The following is a 27,903-nucleotide window of genomic DNA, read 5'->3' on the forward strand; positions in this document are numbered from 1 at the left end:
CACGAGGAACGCATTAAAGGTGCAGTGACATAAATAGTGCACTTGCAATTCTCGCGAGATTTTATTCATTGAGATTTTTTAATGTACTGTTAAAAAAGCTCTTTTTTTTTTCTTTCAATAAAAAGGTGCAACAATGAGCAGCTGTTTAATTCATTTGACATAATTATATATTAACATATTTCGTTTTTTACACAAAATGTCTTCTTTCAAGAGTTATTTAATAGGCTACTAATAAAAGGATACATGTATACTTACAGAAATGATTGAACAGTAAAATCAAAAAAGGAGTGCACATGTTAAAAATGTACACAAAAACTGCCATTGTGTTATAATATAAATTTTATTTGCAGGACACACGCAAAAAGCCATACAATATCATCAGCTTTACATTACTACGCAGACTCACATCCAGAAATTGGGCTGTAGTTTCTCTCTAAAATAAAAATAAATCCTCAACAAGAGTTGGACAAATATATATTAAAAAAAAGAGACATTAATTAAGAGTTTTAAAACATACACACATACTGTACTGCAGTAGTTTTAACAAGGACGGGCATATCATTCTGCCACAGAAAGGCAGGATTATTGGGAGTGTAAATGGGATTGATGGGTGAAATGGAAATGATTCATTTAGCATGTACAGATTTTTCATTTTAATCTACACTGTGCAACTGAATTAGGGTGGCAAAACTCTGAGAAAGGATTACATACATACAGTACATAATTTAAATGTAGGCCGACACCACATCTGTGAGGCTTAGCAGTGGATTCTGTGATACAGTAGCTAAAATAAATGGTGAAATTAAGTAGACATAAATCACAGCTATTAATGGAGACGCTATAAAAGCTTATTTTTTAGAGATAAAAATAAAATAAACATCCTTAATTTTAGACTACTTATCCTTGAAAGCGGGTCTTTTTCATAAATGTTTCCCCTCTGAGGACCGTGCAGTCTTTCATTTGTCAGTAAAAGCTCTAAAATCGCTATTATTAGACTCTTATTTCCAGGAGCTTGAAATTGAAGCGTTGAAGTGACAATCTGAACACTTCTGATGACAATCTGAACGCCTCTGATGACAATCTGAACACCTCGGATGACAATCTGAATGCCTCCGATGACACTGTGTTTATATATATTACATTCTCCCAGAACAGATAACAGTGTGTTGTCGTTAACACACACATGTACATCTTACGGTGATATGCTTCAAGTTTCAATACACACTGATTCACCGTGTTCACAAATTATAAAAGTAAGTTCTGTATTTCTATATTTAGATTAATCATTGAGCCAGATAACAGTGTTAGTCGTGTGTTAACAAAACGATATACATATATGATTTGTTGAAGAAGCTATAAGAAATTAGCTTATGAAATAATAAATTGTTGTTATCTGGTTAAATGGCTAATCACACCATATCTATATATTTAAATATGAAATGTATTGTTATTATGAAAACTGCTTTTTTTTACATTTCTAGTCTTTTTACAGCACATTATAGAGAAGTTCAAGTATCAGACTTCATTATGAACAATAACTTGCCGTTTTCAGCGTGTGTTTTAAGCTCCATCTGTACAATTATCAGATATATCTGGCTGGATAAAACTGCCCAATTATCAACATGATTTGTACCTGAACGGATCAGTAATCAGTCGTTGCAGTCCTACAAATTTGACAAATCAGGCGCTAGGATCACTTTTTCAATTGGATTGAATTGCGTCGTTTCTTATATGTGAAATATTGTTTTAGTCTAATTCCAATGCACTTTCTAATTGTGTAAAATGCACGTATTCTGTTGAATTTTAACCTATTTTGTGACATTGAATGCGTCTTCAAAACAATTAATATATGTATCAAAGTGCTCTTGCATCAGTTTCCCCTCCCTCCTGAAAACCAACCCCTCCAAACTACATGTTGCGCAGTAAAGATCTTAATATGAAAAACTATTCTCGGAGCTTATTACAGTGCGACAATACCTGTGAAATAAAACCAGAAACGCAAAGTGTCTGGAGAAGAGAAAGGTTGGCTTTTCCCACATTTCTTTTGGTAATCAGATCACTGAGAACGCATTCATTGCTGCCTCAGTGAAATTGCTTTCTTTCCAATACATCACATCCTCTCCTCACGACGACTTCTACTCCATTTTGGATCGCTCCAACTTGGTTTTCAGAATCTCCTGGAGAAAGACAACACACGTTAGTACTCAGAGTGATGTGATTGTGGAATGAAAGCACAGCAAAGGCCATTACTGGAGTTTAAATGTTATAATGTGATTGGGAATCATGGGATATGCTCGGGGGAAATACAAAGAGTCTTTACCTCTTCCTCATCCAGCATTACAGGGAGAGCTCTGTATGGAGAGGGGAACAGAGAGGGAGGAAGTGAATGCACTCATACAGACTGCATTTTAATCAGTCAGATTATAATAATAATAATGCATTTATTTGATATAGGTGCCTTTCAAGGCTCTCAAGGTCGCCGTACAAACATACAAAACAAGATACACCATACTGTACATAACACCAGCATAAGAAACATAAACAAGACAATGCAGTATATAAATCAATAAAATAATCAAATAAATAAAACAGAGGATGTGTGATGGATAGTGATCAGGGTGGATATGCGAGTGTGAAGAGATGTGTTTTGAGACATGATTTGAAAATGGGGAGAGAGTCAGTGTTGCGGATGTCAGGTGGGAGAGAGGTCCAGAGGCGGGGTGCAGAGTGGCTGAAGGCTCTAGACCCCATGGTGGTTAGGCGGGGTGCAGAGCGGCTGAAGGCTCTAGACCCCATGGTGGTTAGGGGGGGTGCAGAGCGGCTGAAGGCTCTAGACCCCATGGTGTTTAGGCGGGGTGCAGAGCGGCTGAAGGCTCTAGACCCCATGGTGTTTAGGCGGGGTGCAGAGCAGCTGAAGGCTCTAGACCCCATGGTGGTTAGGCGGGGTGCAGAGTGGCTGAAGGCTCTAGACCCCATGGTGGTTAGGGGGGGTGCAGAGCGGCTGAAGGCTCTAGACCCCATGGTGGTTAGGCGGGGTGCAGAGCGGCTGAAGGCTCTAGACCCCATGGTGGTTAGGGGGGGTGCAGAGCGGCTGAAGGCTCTAGACCCCATGGTGGTTAGGCGGGGTGCAGAGCGGCTGAAGGCTCTAGACCCCATGGTGGTTAGGAGGGGTGAAGAGCGGCTGAAGGCTCTAGACCCCATGGTGGTTAGGCGGGGTGCAGAGCGGCTGAAGGCTCTAGACCCCATGGTGGTTAGGCGGGGTGCAGAGCGGCTGAAGGCTCTAGACCCCATGGTGGTTAGGCGGGGTGCAGAGCGGCTGAAGGCTCTAGACCCCATGGTGGTTAGGCGGGGTGCAGAGCGGCTGAAGGCTCTAGACCCCATGGTGGTTAGGCGGGGTGCAGAGCGACTGAAGGCTCTAGCCCCCATGGTGGTTAGGGGGGGTGCAGAGCGGCTGAAGGCTCTAGACCCCATGGTGGTTAGGCGGGGTGCAGAGCGGCTGAAGGCTCTAGACCCCATGGTGGTTAGGGGGGGTGCAGAGCGGCTGAAGGCTCTAGGCCCCATCGTGGTTAGGCGGGGTGCAGAGCGGCTGAAGGCTCTAGACCCCATGGTGGTTAGGCGGGGTGCAGAGCGGCTGAAGGCTCTAGACCCCATGGTGGTTAGGCGGGGTGCAGAGCGGCTGAAGGCTCTAGACCCCATGGTGGTTAGGCGGGGTGAAGAGCGGCTGAAGGCTCTAGACCCCATGGTGGTTAGGCGGGGTGCAGAGCGGCTGAAGGCTCTAGACCCCATGGTGGTTAGGCGGGGTGCAGAGCAGCTGAAGGCTCTAGACCCCATGGTGGTTAGGCGGGGTGCAGAGCGGCTGAAGGCTCTAGACCCCATGGTGGTTAGGCGGGGTGCAGAGCGGCTGAAGGCTCTAGACCCCATGGTGGTTAGGCGGGGTGCAGAGCGACTGAAGGCTCTAGCCCCCATGGTGGTTAGGGGGGGTGCAGAGCGGCTGAAGGCTCTAGACCCCATGGTGGTTAGGCGGGGTGCAGAGCGGCTGAAGGCTCTAGACCCCATGGTGGTTAGGCGGGGTGCAGAGCGGCTGAAGGCTCTAGACCCCATGGTGGTTAGGCGGGGTGCAGAGCGGCTGAAGGCTCTAGACCCCATGGTGGTTAGGCGGGGTGCAGAGCGGCTGAAGGCTCTAGACACCATGGTGGTTAGGTGGGGTGCAGAGCGACTGAAGGCTCTAGACCCCATGGTGATTAGGTGGGGTGCAGAGCGGCTGAAGGCTCTAGACCCCATGGTGGTTAGGGGGGGTGCAGAGCGGCTGAAGGCTCTAGACCCCATGGTGGTTAGGGGGGGTGCAGAGCGGCTGAAGGCTCTAGACCCCATGGTGGTTAGGCGGGGTGCAGAGCGGCTGAAGGCTATAGACCCCATGGAAGCAGAAGACCTGAGAGTGCGGATGGGTGTGTTGATGTGCAGGAGGTCGGAGAGGTACAGAGGAGTGAGGTTATTGATGGCCTTAAAGGTGAGGAATAGAATCTTAAAAACGATACGGGATTTGACGGGGAGCCAGGGAAGTTGCTGAAGAACAGGAGTGATGTGGTTAATGGAGGGGGTTCTGGTGGTGATGCGGGCGGCAGAGTTCTGGACCAGTTATTTATCTCTGGGGAGATTGGGTTTTGTGACAGTTGTTCTTTTTGAGAATAAAATTCAAAAAAAGGTAAATAAATAAGAAAATATAAGCGTTCTGTGTCTTGTTTATACATAAAATACAAATAAACATTAGATGTTACGTTTAAATGTCCAATAAAAGATCAAATAAAATAAAGATATTTATCTAACATAAGGTCAATCTAAATGTCCTGTAGAAAGAAAGGGAGAATATAGATGGAAGTATAAATAAAATGTCCAATAAAAGATCAAATAAATACAATATTTTGTATAAAATGTTTTGAAGATTCAGTAACACAACACATTTACCTACATTTAATTGATTTAGCGAACTTATTAACTTATGGAGGCAATATACCTCTAGTCTGTATGTGACCCTCATTGAAAAAAGTGTGTGACTTACATAAACTGAACGTGACATATTAAGGATTTCAGTTTTAATCCGATACCTTATTCTCTCAAAATCCAGCTCGCATAATATCTCCATTTCCTTGACTCAATGTTTTACATTTTAAATTGACAATACTTACACATCAATGACAGATGTAGGAATGTTTTCCTCAACCCATTTTAGGTCTTCATCCTGTTAAGAATTAAGAAACGTAACATTATTAAGCTATAGATGGAGAGGTAACATAACATAAAATAAGCTATACACTAAAAAGTGTGTAAAAAAACATAAATTCAAAACACAAACAAACGACAAAAACAGTCAAACATTTCACAGGAGCTGAGCAGACACATTACTATATGACACAGTGTTAGTTTAGAGTGTAAATCAAATAATTAACGTGGACAGATGATTTTAAACCCACCTCTTTACTCAATAGTTTCTGGGAGCCATTAGAGTCCGGCTTGGATCCCCTCATCTTCATTCCCTCTAAGAAAAGAAAGGACAAGCCAATTCAAATCAGTGGTAATTTTGGCAGCTATTTTAGCCTTAAAGGTCCCATGTCATGGCCATTTCCACTGATCATAATTCCATTGTTGAGGTCGACTAGAATAGATTTATACTGTGCAATTTTCCAAACTCACATTGGTTTCGCACACAGCATCTCTGTAAAGTATGTGTATTCAGCAGTATTCACTCTCTCCACTAAACGGCTCGTTGCAGCTCTTGCCCCCCCCTCCCTGTGAGCACAGTGTGCTCCGATTGGTCGGGACCAGTCGGGACGTTGTGAATCGCGCTAAGCTCCGTGGAGGTGTGATTTCTTGTTTAGCGATACACAGCGAAACGCAGCCAAACTCACCCTGAGCACACACAAAGTCACAGCCGAAGTAAAAACAATAAGTGTGGCTTGATATTGAGTAAGAAAAAGGTTGATAAACGCTGTGAGAATGGGTCTGCAGAGAGAATGGGTCTGCAGAGAGAACGGGTCTGCAGAGAGAATGGGTCTGCAGAGAGAATGGGTCTGCAGAGAGAATTTCGCCGCGATCCCAACTGTCTGTTATCAGCCTGCAGCCAGGGAGGAGAAATCAGCAGAGCTGCCTGCACTGAGTGTGTGAGGAAGTCCGTGGATTGGTCAATTTGGACCAATCAGCGGGGGCTTAACGTAACGGCTCCGTGGACGTTTTGACTCTGCACACCGTTTACATGCATAAAAACCTTCATAACACACAAGGGGACGGGTACTAACCGGAAAAGCATGACATGTCACCTTTAAGCTGCAGCCACACGAGAACGATAACGGTCGTATCCGCTACAGTTCTCTATCATATAGACCAGTGATTCTCAAATGGGGGTACGCGGACCCCTAGGGGTACGTTGAGGTACTGCAGGGGGTACGTGAGGTAAAAATAAATAAAAAGGTTAATTAAAAAAATACCATGAAACTTACAATAAGTTAAATAGAAAACACAATTTTATATAAAATATTCCTAGAACCACTAAGGGGCTCCTCATATAAACATGTTACATTTGTCTATTGTATTTATAGTTTTGATTAATATATCATTTTGTTCATTGGTTTTTTAAACATATATTAATATTCAATTGAAAAACTCCTTGGAAAAATCTTTTTTTTCATGCATAAAGATGAAAATATCCTTAGTTTGTTGTAATTCATGCATTAAGGCAGTGCTTCTCAAAGTGTCGTCCACGGACCACTGGTGGTCCGTGAGCGCCCCCTAGTGGTCCGTGAGTATATTGGTAACATTTCACATTTTACATAAATTAATTAATTTGAGTTTTTCCGCACTCTCGCGGGAATATCTCCGCAATGGAGCGAGCTTAAGTTTCACTTTAAATTGCATGATATAGCCCAGTGCAACACCTTCATCACACATGTTGCCACTTGTTTGTTCCATTTTCAAGCGATTTGTAATCTGTTCTAGAAAAACGATGTGATTTTGGATATTTGTGGAGTTAGGTGGTCCGCGAGTGTTTTTTTATTGGTTAAGTGTCCTTGGTATGAAAAAGTTTGAGAAACACTGCATTAAGGAGTTAATAAATCAAACACTGTACTCACTATATTGTAATTATTTATATAGGCTTTTTCTGTCAAAAATGTCCGGGGTCGGTCAGGAGGTACTTGGCTGAGAAAATGTTTCAAAGGGGGTACATTACTGAAAAAAGTTTGAGAAGCACTGATATAGACGGTTCGGCCACACGAGGCCGACATGGAAACGCAGAAAACGCAAGGTGGGTAGATCTGCGGCCGAAACGCTCTGGGGGGCCAAACGGCTCCGTGTCTACGCCCTATACGATCATTTCCTGATAACGATGACGCAATAGCCCCGCCTCTCCCCACCTCTGCTGCTCAGAGATCAGCTGCTGGGCTGTCAGAAGAGGAGGAGGAAAAGAGAGGCTCCGTTTATTATTCTTATATTATTATATAGAGTCGTTATCAATTTGTTTTAAAGCTCAATAAATAACAAAGAAGACCTCTGACCGGCACTTTTCAAATTTTGTTCGGAAGATTTCAACTTTAACGGACAAAAAAGATCTAACTGAAACTCTGCCGCACGGTCCCCTCGTCCCTTGGAAGAGCCGGGGGGGTGGGTGTTTCTCATCTGCTGGTGGACTACCGGAGAGATTTACAGCAGGAGCACACGGGGAGGGAGAAAAAGAGCCAGAGCGTCCACAGCGGAGAATAAACAGAAGGGCAACCATGGCAACCATGGCAACCGTCTTCTTCGCTGCTTTTGTGGCAGGAGTACAGCGCCACTTACAGGCCTGGCATATCTACTACAGCTTCTCCAGCGCTTTCGAGCGGTCTCGTGTGAACGGACACGCTTCTGGTGCCTGTTGCGTGTGGACGGAAGACTTTTTTGATAACGATTGCTGTCCGTTATCGTCCTCGTGTGGCTCCAGCTTTAGTGAGTTTGAGTTGAGTTACTTGAAAAACTAAAGTGAAACTTGATTTATTCTATTGCAGGGTCTGATTATTATATTTTTTACACTTTAAAATACTACTATCCCACTAAATGCTGTACAAATCAGATGTATTATTTAATAAAGAAAAATGTTCAAGAAAAAAAAGAATTCACTTTATTTTTTTTCTCTTTATTTTTCAATATCGCGATAAATATCGTACCGTGGACTTGTTATCGCGATATTATCGTACCGTGAGTTTTTGGTATCGTTACACCCCTAATATATATAGTGACCATGTCTGGAAAATCATAAATTTAGACCACGTAAATGTTAGAACCGAGGAAAAAGACATAATACGAAGTCCAAAATCTAAGACAATATCCAGCCTCATATCCCAATATTTATAAAATGTCGATATATTGCCCAGTCTTACCAAAAGCTTCATTCAGCATGGGCTCCTTGGCCTCTTCCTCATCGTCATCTTCATCAATCAGAGGAGAATGAGAGAACCTGAGGGCAAACAGAAACAAAGAAAAAGTTCTCCAAGTTGAATCCTTGGCTTCTTCCTCACTTCTTTTATATGTTTACTTACTTTAATAGATGATGCTACTTATTCTAAAATACCAAGGATGTGGACGTATTTTATTGTAATAATTAGAATCAGAATACATTTATTCGTCCCATAGAGGGGACATTTAAATGTGTTACAGCAGGAAAGAGCCAAAGACAGCTTAATGTTAACTAAGAAGCATGCATATAAAAAAATAAAACAAATTACACAATTTACAAAATACACATCCTCTAACAGTTCTGAAGATTTAGCAGCCAGGTAAATATTGCACATTAATGAATGTCCTTTCTTCTTTAATAAATAAATCAGTCCACCCATTTTTGTTTTGCCTTTTATCTGCATCTTTCCCTTTGATGTAATAATGTACATGTTTGCCACTGTGGGATGTGTGATGATGTGTGACCTCTGACCTCTGGCTGTTAGCAGAGGGCCGCAGCAGCACCATGATCACCATCAGGATGGTGGAGAACAGCAGGCGCCAGAAAGCATCGTCGACCCACAAGTCCCTCCATCCCTGTGGGGAAGAATAGAAAATACTTGATGATGATATCAGGTCGAAAGGCGAGCTCACTTTTTAATCTGTGTATAAACAAGACATAGGAACCGCATGATGGGAACTGTTGTAGTACATTGATCATTAACGACCCGTCCACACAGCGGCTTTGGAAAAAGTTGCCGGCGGGCGTGTCTGAAGCTCGACCAACAACCAATCACATGAATCTCCCGCCCCTGACACACAAGCAGCGGTTTGATTGGCTAGAGCTTGTACTGGCATATGATTTGATTGGCTGACGCTTCCACCGAAAGCTTCAGAAGCTTCAAAAGTTTAACATTGCTCAACTTTTGCAGCCTGAAACGCCAGGAAAGCTCCGCTCGGCTTCCCACAATGCAGTTCGGCGAAAAGTGACGTCACCCCATTCAAAGTGAATGGGCAGAAGAAGCTTCCAACGCCGCTGTGTGGACGGGCCGTTAGTCTAATTTAATTACAGTTTCAGTTTGATGTAAGCTACGGCTTCCCAAGCTTCTTCCCACCTTCAACACACAGACTGGCTTCCTTTTGTTCTCATTCAACAGACAGAAGGGTGTGACCATTGCCTGGAGAATGATCATCACTTAACCCCTGTCTATCCTCCAATATTCAATACCCTGTAATGTAGAATTTCATTGGCTGTTCACCATCCCATCTTTGGCCCTCTCCTCTGTATAAATGACATTGTGTAACTTGGTCAGATTTCCTTACCACATCAGTGCAACGGGTTATCTGTCCTTACAAGCTGGAAATATTGATTCTGTTTAATGCTATAACTCTTTATTAAATAACACAACTTTGGTCTTTAGCTTGTATATTTGTTCTTTTCTTAGTAGAAGATGATTAAGTGTGGAATTTCCACCACAGGAACATAATACAGTAATGGATGAATGACGGAGAACACACTGACCCTCTGGCAGTCCACCAGCTTGAACACTTTGGTGGTCCAGATGATGAAGATGATGGAAGCTGTGGACACAGAAACATCGGGATCAGTTTGAAGTGTGTGAACAATATGCCCAAATAATGAGAAACAGGACTGGAAATCTCCCATCAGTGGAAGCTAAATTAGAACGTGTCATATTAACTAAAGATGAGGCAATGCATTTACATATTTTGCATAAATGAGGAGCATAAATTGACCAGAAGAGAAACGTTGTATTACATTTCACTGGGATACAGAATCAGAAATACATTAATACAAATGGGGGGAAATTGGTTTTCCTGATAGTTGTTTTATTTTAGAATGAATAAAATGTAATATATTATAAGCCTGGGTCAGTGAAAAGGGAACAACATCAATGCCACCTCTAAAGCTTTAATAATGGCTTGATTGAAAGTCAAATGATATACTGTATGAGATGCAGTGGCGAGCCGTGACTTTTATACCTAGGCCCTCTGATATATCCATGCACCAGAATCCTCATTTTAAAAGAGCCATTTTATATTATTTTGGGGTGTCACACAGTCCAGTTTTTAATAAGCTTTTATAATCCTTCCATTACTAATCCCGGTTTCCTCCTATTACCTCCACCAATGGTGTCCATCTTTCTTTAAAAGTTTCCCTCTGTAATCGTCAGTGGTGTAGTGGAGATTTTTTTACTGGGTGGACGCTATTTTAATTAGGTCATCCCAAACAATGCCACAAGTGCGCACGCACGCAGTGCACTCACAAAACGGGCAGACAGGTCTACAGAAACTACCGGTATGCTTAGTCCTACTTTAGTTACTGTACTGGGACAGGCGTGTGGCGCAGTGGGTTAGTGCACTGATCTTCGAATCAGTGGGATCAGTGGGATCCCCGCCTCTCCCCACCTCTCCTGCTCACCCCCGTGTCACCCGCGTCATTGCTGATGTGTTTCGCCAACAACAACAGAGTGTTTAGAGCCAGGTCTCGGTATCTCGCAGGACAGTGCACCCAGCAGGAGCCTCCAGCTAGATTTGATCAGTGGCGAACCGTCAGGGCCTTCAAGGTATTCAGAGAATACCCTGGAACACTCGATTTAAAAATCGATTTAATTATATAAATAAAATGAATAAATGAGAATGGTATCTGTGTTGTTGATCTGTAATATTAGAGTTACGTTGATTTGTTTGTCCTTCTCGGACCATGCACTACGCATTTCAGTGGTTTTGTGTTAGAAAAGAAAGCAACCAATCAGATCTCGTTCTGGGTCTCTGGGTAGAATATCCTTCAACAAGGTATTCTACATCCTTGATCGAAGGCCCTGGCCGTTGGTTGATCAACCAATCATATATTGATTTGTAGCCAATGGGCGTATTCTTTCAGAGTTCCCCTCGGTTCCAGGGTATTCTAGAAGGCCCGGTAGTTAACTGGCTCGAGACAGAGGACCTAGATGAATGCGACGAAGCAATTCATGCCGTTTTATTGTTTTTAACGTTGAAATGACAAGTGCAACAGGTGAAGATGAAGTTGTTGCGGAATTGTTGCGAGTACCCTTTTCAAGACGACAATTCAGTGAAAAGACGGACATTATAATGCCGCGGAGGGGGCGGCGGCGGGGGGTGCGTGTGTCTACAGAAGGTCCAGTTGTGATAGCCACGGTTCGCCACTGGATTTGATCGATATGGACATAAACGCGAGTGAAGTCTAATCGGACAGGAGAGATAGTTCGAGTCCCACTGCAGTCAGCATGTCGTTGTGTCCCTTAGACTCTTCACCCCAAAGTGCTCCTGTGGGGATTGCCCACAGTATTGAGTATGTAAGTCGCTTTGGATAAAAGCGTCTAACAAGTGACATGTGATGTACTGCAAAAAGCGACGGCGCTGCGCTCAACACACACACAGACTCAAAACCATGGACACACATAAGTTACATAAACAATTTATAGGCCTCAGTTGCATAAATGCTTGAGCTACAGTATTGCTGGTGGTGTCACCCTGGGGTCACGAGCGTGAGGACGAATCATAATTTTTTACGATAATTGTTTTTATTTTTTATTGTAATTACTGTGAAATGTATTATGTTTTCGTCATTATTACAACAAATACACACTTGCAATGATTTTATATTTATTAGACTATTCAAAAATCATGCTTCAAAAAAGTGGGGGCTCCAAATAAGTGGGGGGACGGCGATCTCCCGCGTCCAACGACCACTACACCACTGGTAATCGTAGCATATGTAATTGTTATGAAGCAGCTATTTCTGATCTAAAACTCGGCTCTACTCGATGAAATCCATCTTACAGCGGAGTGTACTCACCGACCACAGAGAAGATGAGCGTGTTGGTGAAGTGTTTGTAGAGAGCCAGCTTCACAACGTTTCTGCGCAGCTGCAGGAGGCGAATGGTCTGAGACAGGCTGATGAAAATGTGGAGGCAAATTAAGGAGAACATACTCTATATACATCTGAGTAACAACAATTAAAGGCTTATATCGGCAACTGTTTTGATAAAGCAACTCCTTCAGAAGGCCAGGTAAAGGATATCCACCACATGACGCAGGAGTCAATAAGGGAGAGGCCGAGGTTCGCCACCAGAGCCACCGTCCCGTAGAAACCCTGAAACACAAGACAAGATAAATAATTAGTCAATCTTAAAGGTCCCATGTCATTCTTTTCAGGTTATTACCCGTCCCCGTGTGTGTTATGAAGGTTTTTATGAATAAATACTTTTTAAAAAACATTTTCTACAGGGGAATGTATATATTTTTTAAATCTACTTTTATTTAATGGGACTTTTTTTATAAATATAATTGCACTTTTTTGTTTTAAATTCAACATTTCAGAATCAAATTTTCAGAAATAAAATTCATGATTTTAAAAAGGTCCCCTGTTATACTGTTCTTCATCAATATATCACAGGTCTCAGATATATACAGAGCCTGTCTCTGATTGGCTGAAACACCAAACAGATCATTGCAGCATTACCCATAATCCCCTCTGTTTCAGCCCTGTTTCAAAAGTGCTGATTCTCTGTCTGTTACTTTAGATGAAAATAAGGAGCCCCTCCCCACGCCCCTCTGAGAGAGATTTGGTTACAAAGAACTCAATGGAGCTCTAGGAGGAGATTCAGGTGATAAGGGGGGGGGGGGGGGGGGGGTTACCTTGGCTGCTGATTGGCTAATGGTTACACAAGACAACACATCGTTATGACATCATAAAGTGGCCAAAATCTGATCAGCTCATTTTCAGACAGGTTTTTATAGAAATGGATCAAAAAGAGAGAGAATCTTTGTTCCTGAAACTTTCAGAGTCTCTTTCCACAGAGGGGACACATGTTGATGTAGAAGAGACATGAAGAAGAGGGGACACATGTTGATGTAGAAGAGACATGAAGAAGAGGGGACACATGTTGATGTAGAAGAGACATAGAGAAGAGGGGACACATGTTGATGTAGAAGAGACATGAAGAAGAGGGGACACATGTTGATGTAGAAGAGACATGAAGAAGAGGGGACACATGTTGATGTAGAAGAGACATGAAGAAGAGGGGACACATGTTGATGTAGAAGAGACATGAAGAAGAGGGGACACATGTTGATGTAGAAGAGACATGAAGAAGAGGGGACACATGTTGATGTAGAAGAGACATGAAGAAGAGGGGACACATGTTGATGTAGAAGAGACATGAAGAAGAGGGGACACATGTTGATGTAGAGGAGACATGAAGAAGAGGAGGCACATGTTGATGTAGAAGAGACATGAAGAAGAGAGGACACATGTTGATGTAGAAGAGACATGGAGAAGAGGGGACACATGTTGATGTAGAAGAGACATGAAGAAGAGGGGACACATGTTGATGTAGAAGAGACATGAAGAAGAGGGGACACATGTTGATGTAGAAGAGACATGAAGAAGAGGGGACACATGTTGATGTAGAAGAGACATGAAGAAGAGAGGACACATGTTGATGTAGAAGAGACATGGAGAAGAGGGGACACATGTTGATGTAGAAGAGACATGAAGAAGAGGGGACACATGTTGATGTAGAAGAGACATGGAGAAGAGGGGACACATGTTGATGTAGAAGAGACATGAAGAAGAGGGGACACATGTTGATGTAGAAGAGACATGAAGAAGAGGGGACACATGTTGATGTAGAAGAGACATGAAGAAGAGGGGACACATGTTGATGTAGAAGAGACATGAAGAAGAGGGGACACATGTTGATGTAGAAGAGACATGAAGAAGAGGGGACACATGTTGATGTAGAAGAGACATGGAGAAGAGGGGACACATGTTGAAGTAGAAGAGACATGAAGAAGAGGGGACACATGTTGAAGTAGAAGAGACATGAAGAAGAGGATTTTGCATAATAGGTGAACTTTCACAATGACTTAAATGCCATTCTTCAGGCCTCTGTTGATATCTGCTAAAGATTTAAGTCTCCCCTTCACACCACATCTGCTCCACTTTACCTCCTGTCTGTACTAGCCAATGTTTTTTTTATAACATTGTGTTTCCATTATGTTTTCCATCTTGCTTCAGTGTCCTTGGCTGTGTTTGAGTTTCACTCTGGATCAAATATGTCATTCCCCATCATCATAACAACATGTCTGCCTTAGAGACACTGAATCCTTGCGTAACCTTGCCTCTCCACTCACATCAGCTTCATTCATACCGAGTGCCTTGAGAAGCTGATTTTATGATAAAATACACGACCGCTATCGGCTTCAATCAGCCTGCGAAGGATAATGTCCCATCAGCAGCAGGCACTTTATATTCTCCTGGATCATATTCATCAGTAGCCACAGGAAATGATGGACGGAGAGCTAGGGAAGTGGAAAATAAATGTCCTCTCACCCTTTTTTATATTTATTTTGGGATATAGTAAAGCTCCTCTGGGTTGTTTTGGTGATATAGATCATTAGTGTGTCCTGTGTTGTCACTTTACAGGATCTCCAATTTCTGTGTTTGCCTTTTGCTGCCCTCTGAAGCTTGTTAGTTGCAAGTGCGCACAGTTGTAATACTTTAGATTTCATTACAGGTCACCTATCATGCTACAGCATAGGTCTCAGATATATAAAAATATATAAAAAACATGTCTATGAAGTGTTTTGCTCAAAATACCAAACAGATCATTCTAGCCATGCCTCATATCCCTCTATTTCACTTCCTGTTTCTAAAGTGCTGATTTGTGGATAAAGCTTTAAAATAAAAAGGAGGGGTCTGAGCTCATGCGGGACCCGGCAGCTACTGTCTAAACTAAATGCTGCCGTGATGAAACGCCATATCATGGATTATCAAGGATTCTCTCTGAAACAGTTTGGAGCTCAAAGGCTTTCTCTCTTGCCGGTTATACCACAAGGTGAGTTCCTTTTTACTTCCTGCTTCTTCACACACATGCTCTCCAGTACAGGTTAGCTCTGAGTGTTAGCGATGCTAATGTAAACACCGACCATATTACGTCCAAAACAGTCGGGCATTGTTTCTGATAGCAACGTTTCTGATTGGGCCGTGGGTCCACATTTCAGATATTACGTCATATCGGACGCAAATCTGGATCAGCTCCGTTGTTCCCCGTTTTTAAAGATTTGGGTACGGAGGAAAAGAGAGAGGGTTTTATCTTCTGACGCTGCGTGAGTTCCCTGACACACCGGGGACACATGTTTATGTATCAAAGACATCACAAAGTGAATTTTGCACTGAAATGCCATTCAGGTGAGTGGTGTTACAAGGAAGTACCTTTTTTGGTTTGACAGTCTGGTATATTTTAACAGTTAGCAAGCACATTGCATCTGTTTCTCCAAGTAGGCTTAAAACCTATATAGAGAATGATAGCAGTTTATTATCTGGAGATGAATAATAGTTGATACTTACTCCTGTGACTCTGAGCACACCTTCCACGGAGGAGAAGAGAAGGTAGAGGAGCCCGACAGCTACCAGCCGATGCACTGATGTGCCCAACCTGGGTCTACACAAGGGAGGGGGACACTTAGATTATACTCACAGATTATTGACAGGAGATCATAGAGTGCCGCAGTGACGCGTCCTAAAACCCGGAAGTAAACTCCTTCCGGTTCCTTCGACAAAAAGCAATGCAATTTCTCCATAGGATTTTGGAAAATAGCTCGAAATAAGGTCTGTGGTTGAAACACATTTAAGAGACGGATCACGTTTTGTTCAGCCGGATAATCTCCACATGTCTATCCTACTTTTATAATTTTCTAATCATAAATCTAGTCGCCAGAAGCAAAATGCTAACGTTATGCTACAAAGGAACTACAGCAGGGTCGCTGCTTCAACGTCACGCCAACTTGAGATCCATATTCAAACATACAGATTCAAAATGGAACGAGTTGAAGCGTTTGTTTGACCAGTTTGCAGGAGGCAGGGACTTGCTTTCAAGCAGAACAGAAACTAACTCAGAGGAGTGTTCACGTGTTCGGCGTAATGACGTACAACGACCTCGACAACTTCTGTAGTCCTATTCAGCCACTTGGTAACAACCATCGTTTCTCAGACACGTCAACTCTTCAGAAATCACCAGTGGGGTCACTGCTGATGGATTTAATGTCGTAGAACAAAACGTGATCCGTCTCTTCAATGTGTCTCAACCACAGACCTGATTTCCAGCTATTTTCCAAAACCCTACGGAGAGATTGCATTGCTTTTTGCCGAAGGAACCGGACGTGGTAAAAATGCTAACTTACTTCCGGGTTTTAGGACGCGTCACTGCGGTTCTCTATTAGCAGCATGAGTTTATTAGGTTTTAAATTGAGAAAGAACCAGGGCCTCATTCCCCCGGTTCTTGGAAAACAATTCCTTTCCTAAAACCCCTAACATTTCACAAAGATTCTGACATTCATTTTTTTTTTTTAATAGGGATTTGTTCTTAGGTAAGGATAGCACACTTACTCACATACTGTATGAGTGCTGAATGTTTTATGCTAAATAAAGTGTTTTCTTCAGTTCTACAGTTGTATAATATAGCTTTAAAAGACCACGACATTTATATGAGCTAGATTATATTTAAATAAAAAAGTATGGTATTTTACAGTTAATTAAAATGGCACAAACTGTTAGAACATTTGATGGATCTTTTTTATTCGAATCCACAACTGAGGCTGATGAGAAATATATAATTGAAGGTTGTTTGGCGTGCACGTCTGCAGAAGCACCTCCACTTCAGGCTCTGTGACTTTATTTTGGCATTCCTAACATTCCTGTGTGTGCAAACAGCCCTCATGTCTAGTGCCCTCTTATTATTGGGGTTTTGTAGGCTGTTTTCCTGCTAGTTAGGATACCCAAGCTTTTAATTTGAAATGACAATGAGATCCATCATGGTAAGAAAACAGGAAAGCACAATTCCTCAGTTTAGGAAAATGTTCCAAAATCTTATGTAGACTTTCTTTAAGCCCACGTCACACTGTCCCGAAATTGACACCAGATGGACACACGATAACGGAAATGTTCAAATTCAGCTCTGATCGTAACATCGGGCCGTTCGCAAGGGCATCTTAAGCCATCGTATGACCGCCGGTGGAGTTTCTCAGGATCCGGCGAGCGGTGGCAAAATCTTTGACATGCCAAAAGATTGCAGACAGACCTTGCGAAGGTTCATTTTCGTGTTGAATTCGTGTGTCCATTTTGCCCTTCGTAAGGCCATCGTGAGGGCACCTTGTCAAATCGCGTCATCTTCGTCTTTACTTCGTGTCATCTTCGTCTTTACTTCATGTGATCATCGGTACCATCGGGCATTTTTCGCCTCTCGAAGACAATACGAAGGAAACAAGAAGCTGCCCGATTGTCTTAGGAAGGCAACACGACTACGTGAAGCCCTCGCAATGCCGTCGTGTAGCCATCGTAATATAGTACAATTTGTGTTCTGTGAAACTGAAAAGAATATTACATTGTTTTTGTTACTTTCGTTGCAGTTGTATGTATTAAATGTAATTTAGGTTAACTTCCTGTTTTATTTAGATGCTTTTATTTTGAAGGCGAGTTTACGCTGTTGACAGGAAGTTGTTGTTGCGATGGAAACAACATGACGGAGTGTGTGGTTCGGGTGCCATCGTGTGGCCTTCTGTAGGCATCGTACTTGCTTAGGCTGTTGCTTGGCCGTTGACCAAGTTCGGGGCCATCTTCGTACGAAATTCACAACTCCATATTCGTGGTGTCAATTTCGGGACATTGTGACGAGGGCTTTACGGATCGATCTCAAGAACACATTTAGGAACAAACTTTAGAGGATATTGGCGAAGGACAATGAACTAATCTAATTGTTTAAGTACTGAGACATTAGGAAAGTCAATAGGTTAAAAGAGTGAACTTACTTGACTATGCCGTATCCCAGACTGACGATGAGCACCAGGATTCGAGCGAGAGATCTTTTGAGAGCAGAGAGCAGCTCGGCAAAAATCACTGCGCCTTGGACTGTGAAGAGAAAAATACACAAAGAAAACGTTTATGATATCAGACTGAAGGGAAGAACTGTAATGGAAAATTGTATCATAATAAGGGAGCATTTAAAGTTCACCATCTGTTCTTCTTTTACCAGTTATTTCTAACAACAGGTAGCAGCAATAACCTAAATGAGTCGTACATGGACAGTAGACATGATGCTTCTCCATTTGCTACCAGATGTGTTTTAAAGCAGGGCTTCTCAAACTTTTTTCAGTAATAATAATAATGCATTACATTTTTTATTAGAGCGCTTTTACAGGTGCTCAAAGCTCTTTACAAGTACACATTACACATATTAGACATAATGTAAGAGTCATTAACCACAGGAGCAAATGCGGGTAAAGTGTCTTGCCCAAGGACACAACGGCCTGACGCAGGAGGCGGGATTCGAACTGGAGTTCACCAACGCCCCTTGATCTGATGACCAACGCTCGAACCACTGCGCCAAAACCGCCCGAATGTACCCCCTTTGAAACATTTTCTCAGCCGAGTACCGCCTGACCGACCCCGAACATTTTGGATGGAAAAAGCCTATATCAATAATTACAATATAGTCATGTTCCATCAGTGTATCAACTCCTTCATGCATGAATTACAACAACAAGGATTTTTTTCATCTTTGTGCATGAAAAAAAAGAACATAACGATTTTTCCAACTGAAGTAATATATATGTTTAACAAACCAATGAACACAATGATATATTATGAAAAACTATAAAATACAATACACAAATTTGACATGTTTATATGAGGACCCCCTTGGTGGTTCTAGAAATATTTTATATACAATTGTGTTTTCTATTTCACTTATTGTACCAAGACTCTTTTTATCTCACGTACCCCCTGCAGTACCCCAATGTACCCCTAGGGGTCCGCGTACCCCCATTTGAGAATCACTGTTTTAAAGAATCCTATATATAGTATGTTTATCGTGTCGGTTTGTCCCTCCTTTTCTATTCTTGGTGTGAATATGTGGATATAAGACCCTCTGCAGACCTTCTGACTTTTGCTGCAGACTGCCTGACACTCTGTGCAAGAATAAACTCCCTAAAAGGCCGTCTTATTCCAAGAATCTTCATTTCGGTATAACGGAAAGGTTTCCTCACCTTTTTATTATTATTCACTGGTTTGTCTCAGTACATTTCCACCACAAAACATACACACAGAGAAGCAGATGTATCAAACAAACGCACCGTAGTCTCCTTTGTAGCGGATGCTCTGGTACTCTGAGTAAAACACGGCTTTCTCCAGCATGCCGAGGATGATGACGGCTCCGATCCAGAACTGGATCCGCAGCAGATCTCTCCAATAACAGGCGCACCAGAAGAGCCACAGAGCGCCGAACAGCACGTACACGATGCACATCAACATGAAGAACTGACAGCGACACGAGAGAGAGGAAAGAGTTTTAAACAACAGTTAAGATCAGGGTGTGTGACTGCAGGAATCATGGTTTGTAGAATAATGGGAGAAACGGTCCTTATTCAGATATTAAACAACTGACTTAGTAAGAGGAACCGGTATAACAAATGGACAAATGAGAATGTGAGTTTTTATTTTTAAGCATTTGTATTTGTATAAATAACTGTATTTTTATATAATGTGAATATACAGTAGATAAATATACATGTATTTTATTTTACGATATTTACTTATTTGCCTGTCCTTGTTTGTCTACCCTCCCTCATACTGTAAAGCATCTTTGAGTTGTGAAAAGCGCTATATAAATAAAATGCATTATTATTATTATGTACAACTGTTGGTATGTGTGACATATTAATGATTGAAAATGAAAAAAGCTCAGTACAACATTTCAAGAGAAGAAAATCACGCATTTTCAAGGTTCCTAAACCAAAAGGTCCCGACTCTCTAAGCCAGGGGGGTCAAACTCAAATACACAGTGGGCCCAAATAAAAAAATGGGTACTAGTCGAGGGCCGGACTGGTTCAATGTTTATTGCAGAACTTATTGAAATGAACTTATTGCACATATTAAACCTGGAGCTAACAAAGCTTAAATGATTTCCTATAAAAACAACATTAAACATTAAATAATCAGTTGCATTCATTTCTTATGGCTCTATCTTACGCCTTCATCACCTCCCGTCTGGACTATTGCAACAGCCTCCTCTACGGTTCACCTGCAAAAATCCTCAACAAACTTCAATACATCCAGAACTCCGCCACCGAGGTCCTGATGAGGAGGGGGGTGATGTGGTCACGGATTCGGGTGTGGGTGAGTAGACACTCACCCACACCCGAATCCGTGACCACATCACCCCCCTCCTCATCAAGCTCCACTGGCTCCCCATCCCCCAGAGAATTCAGTACAAAATCCTCCTGATGACATACAAAGCCCTCCATAACCTGGCTGCCCCATCCTACCTGACTGACCTCCTCCACAGACACACTCCCTCCGCTCTGCTGCTGCCGACCTCTTGTCGTCGCCCCCCCCCCCCCCCCCCCCCACCCGGACCAACCTCAAGTCCTGGGGCGGCAGAGCCTTCTCCGTTGCTGCACCCACCCTCTGGAACTCACTACCCCAATCCATCAGAGATTCTTCCTCCCTCACCGCATTCAAAACATCACTCAAAGCCCACCTGTTCAACACTGCATTCAACCACTGACCCCCCCCCCCTATTTTCTGTTTATCTCTTTTTCTTTCTTAGTTTTTTTGTGTGCAAAAAGTGCATTTTGCATGATAGGTCCCCTTTAAAACCCTTCCCTTTGATTCATCATACATACCATCATCAGAGGCCAGTCTGCAGGAGAGGAGTAGTCATGTGGTCCCTTCATCTCCACTTTCACTGGGGAAATACAAATAAAAAGAGTCACTTCTTATGACACTAAAATGTCCCTTCATCAGTGTTTTATCTAATGAGTAACAATGACTTTATCCTAGAGCTTTTGGAGTGAAATGTTGTCTCACTTGTGAAGGCGAAGTTGAGCTGCTCCGCTACGTTTTCTTCGTCGTCGACTCCGCGGAAAATGGGCTGCACTTTCACTATGAACAGGTAGGGACTGTCCCCCCAGGCCTTGGCCACGGCACTGATGTCCTGCAACAACAATGTTTGTGAGCAACAAATCATAGGCTATCTACTTACATGTTTTCTAAGTACCTTCACTTAAACCATAAACCAATAAATGTGTTTGCAATACGCTCAATATTTGAAATAAATAAAGCTTCCGAGGTCATGCTTTGACATCCTAGAACAGAGTGGGATATTCTTCCTTTACTGCTTTTGCATTAAATCTGGCATTAGTTTGCATTAAATGAGGGGTTACCGATTTAACGCTTTTCAATCAGCTGTTATTGTACCATCTAATTCAAATGAATGACATTTTAATCACTTTTTTGTCTGACAGGCATTGGTTTGAAATTGGTACATTTGTCTTTTCTGTAGTTTTTTACATTCCACATTTGTTGGTCTTACGGTCAGCTTCTCTGTCATCAGCAAATCACTTTGAACTAACCTGTATTAAAAGTGCTTTATAAATCCTGACCTCTGACATATATAACATACATTTAAAGACATTTGAATGATCAATAACAACAACATGTCTTACCGGTTTGTCGGGCCAAATGAGGCTCTGATTGGACGGGTCACTCTAAACAGAACAGAGCATATAGTGAGCTGTAATTCATGGAGTTTTGCGGTGTAAAATAAAACCAGTCTTACATTCAGATAAAGATTGTATATATTGTGCTCTATATTGTTCAATGCACTTGTATGGGCACTGTGAGGGTGACTCACCTTGGGGCTGGTGAGGGGCTGATATGGGTTGAAGTCGGGGTAATACACCTGGGTGAGAGGATAGAGAAATATCATTACATTAATGATTGTTTTTCAAATGTTCGCACAACTATATTGCAGAATCTCCACTTCCGTCCACTGCAGATGCTTCGGCTCTTTTCTAAAGGAAATGCACGATACATTTTAGATCAAAGTAAATGACCTTCTACACTTTGATCTAAACTATCAAACAACAAAGTCAAATAGAGGTTAAGGGACTGTCTCTTAACTACAGTTTCACTTTACTTAAACAACACCTACTCCACCGTCAGCAACTTAAAGTGAATTTCCACTTCTTCATGTCTCTTCTACATCAACATGTGTCCCCTCTTCTTCATGTCTCTTCTACATCAACATGTGTCCCCTCTTCTTCATGTCTCTTCTACATCAACATGTGTCCCCTCTTCTTCATGTCTCTTCTACATCAACATGTGTCCCCTCTTCTTCATGTCTCTTCTACATCAACATGTGTCCCCTCTTCTTCATGGCTCTTCTACATCAATGTGTCCCCTCTTCTTCATGTCTCTTCTACATCAACATGTGTCCCCTCTTCTTCATGTCTCTTCTACATCAACATGTGTCCCCTCTTCTTCATGTCTCTTCTACATCAACACGTGTCCCCTCTTCTTCATGTCTCTTCTACATCAACATGTGTCCCCTCTTCTCCATGTCTCTTCTACATCAACATGTGTCCCCTCTTCTTCATGTCTCTTCTACATCAACATGTGTCCCCTCTTCTTCATGTCTCTTCTACATCAACATGTGTCCCCTCTTCTCCATGTCTCTTCTACATCAACATGTGTCCCCTCTTCTTCATGTCTCTTCTACATCAACATGTGTCCCCTCTTCTTCATGTCTCTTCTACATCAACATGTGTCCCCTCTGTGGAAAGAGACTCTGAAAGTTTCAGGAACAAAGATTCTCTCTCTTTTTGATCCATTTCTATAAAAACCTGTCTGAAAATGAGCTGATCAGATTTTGGCCACTTTATGATGTCATAACGATGTTTGGTCTTGTGTAACCATTAGCCAATCAGCAACCAAGGTAACCCCCCCCCCCCCCCTTATCACCTGAATCTCCTCCTAGAGCACCATTGAGTTCTTTGTAACCAAATGTCTCTCAGAGGGGCGTGGGGAGGGGCTCCTTATTTTCATCTAAAGTAACAGACAGAGAATCAGCACTTTGGAAACAGGGCTGAAACAGAGGGGATTATGGGTAATGCTGCAATGATCTGTTTGGGGTTTCAGCCAATCAGAGAAAGGTTCTGTATATATCTGAGACCTGTGATATATTGATGAAAGACAGTATAATAGGGGACCTTTAAGGCTTTTCTTTTAAAGGCTACAATAAAATGCAGGTAGCAAAATAATTGAAATACTTTGATACCCGCCATTGAATAACCTCCGCACTGATAAAGGAGGGCAGCCTTCCTGTGAGCACATACTGATGATTCCATTTGCAAAGTGAGACTTAAAGTGTGTTGTGGTCCCAAACCTTTGGTAAGAAGAGGGAGGAGCAGTTCTCAAAGTACATGTAGCCGTGGCTGTAGAAGCCGCTCCAGTCCTCCTTCAACATGTGATCCATGTCGAACATGTTCATCGCCTTGTTGTCCTGCAGGAAGGAGAGCACAGGAATTTCAGAAAAATCAAATGTGTGGAGTAATAAAACAGCAAGCACAATTTTGTAAATATAGTTTTATGTTGTTTTTTGTATTTGCTTCAATGGTTAGAACAATCATAGAGAAGTCAGACTGGTACTCCGAATACTTTGAATTGAACCCAGTATACTCCTTCACCAGTGAGAACTCATAACAACTGAGAGAACTAGATCGATTGTTTCATCTCTATTGAAGAAGACCCTTTATTATTATTTATTTATAGAATACACACAAGCACACGACCTGTACACATGAGGTCTGAATACATACATACATACATACATACATACATACATACATACATACATACATACATACATACATACATACATACATACATACATACATACATACATACGCAGAAACATGCATTTTTGTATTATGGAAACTGCTGCCATGAATATGTATTTGTTGTCTTGCAAAAAATCAATAAAACCACTTATCTATCTCCCTTATCTTCAGTACCTGTGTTTGTTACATCCATGACAAAACAAACCGACTTTAAGTAATACTCACCGGCGTGTTGAAGACCTCGTTGTAGCAGACAGAGGAGCGCAGGTACCAGCTGATGTTGAAGGCCAGGTTTTTATCACATGACGCCGTGTCACCCTGGACTGAAGCGAGAGGACAGAGAGTAACTCACAGCGTGGAGAACGGGGTTATAAGACAGTGTAATAAAGCCATATATCACACCAGCTGTTCCAGATCATTTAGGAGAGACTTTGTGTGGTAAAATCTACTTTTTATGTCCAGACTTTCACCCAGCGTCCCACATTGAGCTCTATTTCAAAAGGGGACTTTGGCTATTTCCCTACGTGGGAGTAGAAATAATATCTCTCCCTCATTGTGGATTTCTCAATGATGTCTGGGGAAAGCAGCTCTGAGGGTTCTGACTCCTACTATCAAAAAGGGCTGTATCTAAAACATTATTTAATTACATTTCAAGTTTTAATTGAGGTTTCTGAATAACGCTTTAAATGTCTGTTGTTATATTTTATGACTTCATCACTGTTTAAAAAATAAATCCTAAGGCTAAAACTTTAATTTTGAAATGTTTACTCAGCTAAACTGAGTCACGAGAATCTATTTTTGAAATGTTTTATTGGTTGAACATTGTAGTAAATACTGATTTTGTTCACAGTAATAAATGATGGGTTATTGGCCAACTGTATAGATACAGGATTTAATTTTTATAGGCCATCATAAATTCGACCTGACAGTTACGGCCCGTCCACACGGCAGCGTGCCTTGAAGCTTCCCATTCACTTAATGGGGTGACGTCACGCTTTGCCAAACTGCATTGTGGTTCCGTCGCGTCGCCTTCGTAGCTCGCTTCGAAAGTTGAGAAAAGTTTGACTTTTCAAAGAATTTTACAAGTTTCTTAGCACTTTAATTTCTGAATGACCACTTGTGTTTTCCTTTTTCTATTTGTTTTTTATTCTTCTTTCTGTTCAAATGCCCTGTTTATTTTTTGGAATGTATATGTTGAACATTGATGTCTATATGCCTTATTCTGTATTTGATATAATTGTTTCAATAATTAAAAAAAATTCAACTTTTCAAGCTTCGACGGATGCGTCAGCCAATCAAATCATATGCCAGTACAAGCTCTAGCCAATCAAACTGCGTGCTTGTGTGTCCGGGGCGGGAGATTAATGTGATTGGTTGTCGGTCGCGCTCCAGACACGCTTCAACGCATGCCGCCGTGTGGACGTACCGTTAAACCTTTATTAATGTTAAACAGACATTTTCTACGGCCCTCACCTTAATAATAATAATCCATTTTATTTATAAGCACACTTTTCATTTGAGCAAACAAAACTCAAAGTGCTACAGAGTCAAATGGTTGAAAAAACACGACAACAACAAAACATATATAATAACCTTACATTCTCACAGAATACTACAACATACATATGTCCTGTTAGCGTAAATGTTCTACTGCTGATGAAATATCGTTTTTAAATCTTTAATATTATATAAGGGTGGATGCAAAGGAGGCAGGAAGTAGCCTGGGGAAATGGTGCCTGCTTCGTGCCATAAACCATTCAATGTCCCAATCCCGTTAGTAACAATAAAAAGGAGACTTCTAAATACTAGGGATGGGAACGATTAATCGAATATTCGAAATTATTAGAATTTGTTTTGGGAGGGGTGCTTAAGTTGATTACATATGATCAAATGGAATAATTCAATGTATACGACAGTGCCATAGCTAAGTGTGTCAGGTCTAAAGGTGTGTTTTGCTCACCGGTCCCTCACAGCGGGCAGAGCTGCAGGTGCTGATCGATCTCTCTCTCTCTAGCGTCCGGTTATACTTCACTCGCGTTTATGTCCAAATCCATCAGATCTAGTTCCAGCTAATGATACGGCTGCTGCCCCTCCCTACTCGCAGATCACGCAGACTCAAACCTCATCTTATGCCCAAATTCCAGCTGTCTCCTCTACAGCTGGCCTGATTCTGAATCGCCTCTCCTCTGAGTAGACATGCTCATATTCTTAAACAAGAATGAGTATTGAATAGCTGCATTCTGTGCATAGCCCCTGTTACAGGTTGTTGATCTCTGTTGTCACGGGTTACGTTGCCTTAACCCGTTATGTTGTTCGTGTTTGATCCCTCTTTCATTTAAAAACCAAGTTATGTTTTATGCATGAAAGCTGTAGGCCTATAGCTGTCAACTGTTCAAACTGTGATCACCAGTTCAATACATTTGACACATTCGACTTGGTTTCTATAATTATTTGAATTATGTATTTATTTTTCCAAATTAAAAACATTTTTTATTTTTTTATAGGATATGTACACTTCGGTTAATCGTTTTCTTTGGGGGTCGAATATTGGAATATACATTTGCTTTCAAATTCCCATCCCTACTAAATACTCACACTTCATGAAAATGGTGGTGTTGGCGTACAGCGTCTTTCGAAACACTGCATCCTGTGTCTGAAAACAAAACAAACACACAGCCGTCAGGTGACATGGAGCCACTTCAGGTCAAACAACACGCCGTCAGGGACAGGATGCAGGAGGAGAGACATATCACACCGACTGAATAATACTCTATATAATAATACTGTTTTATAGTCTGAGGGAAGGATGAACACTTTAACTGAGGAAAGTAATAATAGGGCTGCACACTTTGAGGAAAATATGCGAACAAGTTGTTATATATCACACTAATCACTTGCAATAAGAACAACATATTTAAGTTGACTTATTAGTTCTGTTATAAAAATAGTGCAGTAAGAGAGTAGAATACAATAGTGCAGGTTATGTTGAAAGACCAATGTGCAAGTAATGCAAATGAAGTAAACTATATACATGTCAGAAATAAATAAATACAATAAGCTAAATGTTGCAGAGAATGTTTTAGGTGACCAAGTAAAAGCAGGATTTAGTATTACATAGTACATCACATTATTATTATTTTGTTTATTGAATATTTTGTAACTTGCACAATAACTTGATGAGGATGATTACAGACTTATCTTATATTATCTTATCTTAACAGCTGCTGATTAAGATTTAGCACGACATGCTAATAGTCGCAATGTACAGTTAGCACGACAGGCGAACAGCTGCTGATGTAGACTTAGCATGACATGCTAACAGCTGCTAATGTAGATTTAGCACGACTTGCGAAACATCTGCCAATGTAGAGTTAGCACGACATGCTAACAGCTGCTAATGCAAAGTTAGCACGACATGCTAACAGCTGCTATTGCACAGTTAGCACGTCAGTCTTTTAGGTCTTTTTTTTTACATTTAGATGCTAAAGGGTGTAACACTCACCGAGTTGATCTCCACGTTCCACACGGAGACCTCCGCCGCTGAACCGAGGCGGACAACTAATGCAAAAAGCAGAAAACATGATAACTGATGCGTCTGTGCATCTGGCATCTTCATCTGTGTGGAGCATCAATAACAGGCTCGTATCCGCCTCCAAATCCGGGGTGTAGTTCACAGAGTCACCGCGAGATGGCGCCAGAACACTCGGAAAGAGTAAGGCAAGG

The 27,903-nt window shown here is 41.8% G+C and overlaps 1 protein-coding gene across 1 annotated transcript; it reads right to left on the reverse strand.

Moving 5' to 3' along the window:
* Positions 1 to 321: 321 nt before the first annotated feature.
* LOC117551932 (transmembrane protein 87A-like) lies at positions 322 to 27,836 on the reverse strand. The gene is made up of 20 exons (XM_034225013.1): positions 27,683 to 27,836; positions 26,776 to 26,833; positions 24,406 to 24,503; positions 23,727 to 23,843; positions 22,194 to 22,241; positions 22,006 to 22,047; positions 21,368 to 21,494; positions 21,184 to 21,245; positions 19,633 to 19,816; positions 18,310 to 18,409; positions 15,854 to 15,947; positions 12,521 to 12,592; positions 12,296 to 12,404; positions 9,980 to 10,038; positions 8,951 to 9,054; positions 8,403 to 8,479; positions 5,469 to 5,533; positions 5,184 to 5,236; positions 2,321 to 2,351; positions 322 to 2,177 (listed from the first exon to the last, which is right to left on the reverse strand). The coding sequence occupies exons 1-20, from the start codon at positions 27,794 to 27,796 to the stop codon at positions 2,136 to 2,138; spliced, it is 1,656 nt and encodes a 551-aa protein (XP_034080904.1). The 5' UTR covers positions 27,797 to 27,836; the 3' UTR covers positions 322 to 2,135.
* Between the last annotated feature and the right edge of the window lie 67 nt (positions 27,837 to 27,903).

Source organism: Gymnodraco acuticeps, unplaced genomic scaffold (assembly GCF_902827175.1).
Source record: "Gymnodraco acuticeps unplaced genomic scaffold, fGymAcu1.1, whole genome shotgun sequence".
Taxonomy (NCBI): domain Eukaryota; kingdom Metazoa; phylum Chordata; class Actinopteri; order Perciformes; family Bathydraconidae; genus Gymnodraco; species Gymnodraco acuticeps.

What these genes read in the sequence shown, in the direction of transcription:
- LOC117551932 (XM_034225013.1), bottom strand. Translation starts at nt 27,796, where the DNA reads ATGAAGATGCCAGATGCACAGACGCATCAGTTATCATGTTTTCTGCTT. An exon ending in CCGCTACAAAGGAGACTACG is followed by an intron (nt 18,410 to 19,632) that starts GTGCGTTTGTTT and finishes TTCTCTTCACAG; the next exon opens with TCCAAGGCGCAGTGATTTTT. An exon ending in CATGCTGAATGAAGCTTTTG is followed by an intron (nt 5,534 to 8,402) that starts GTAAGACTGGGC and finishes TTCTTTTCTTAG; the next exon opens with AGGGAATGAAGATGAGGGGA.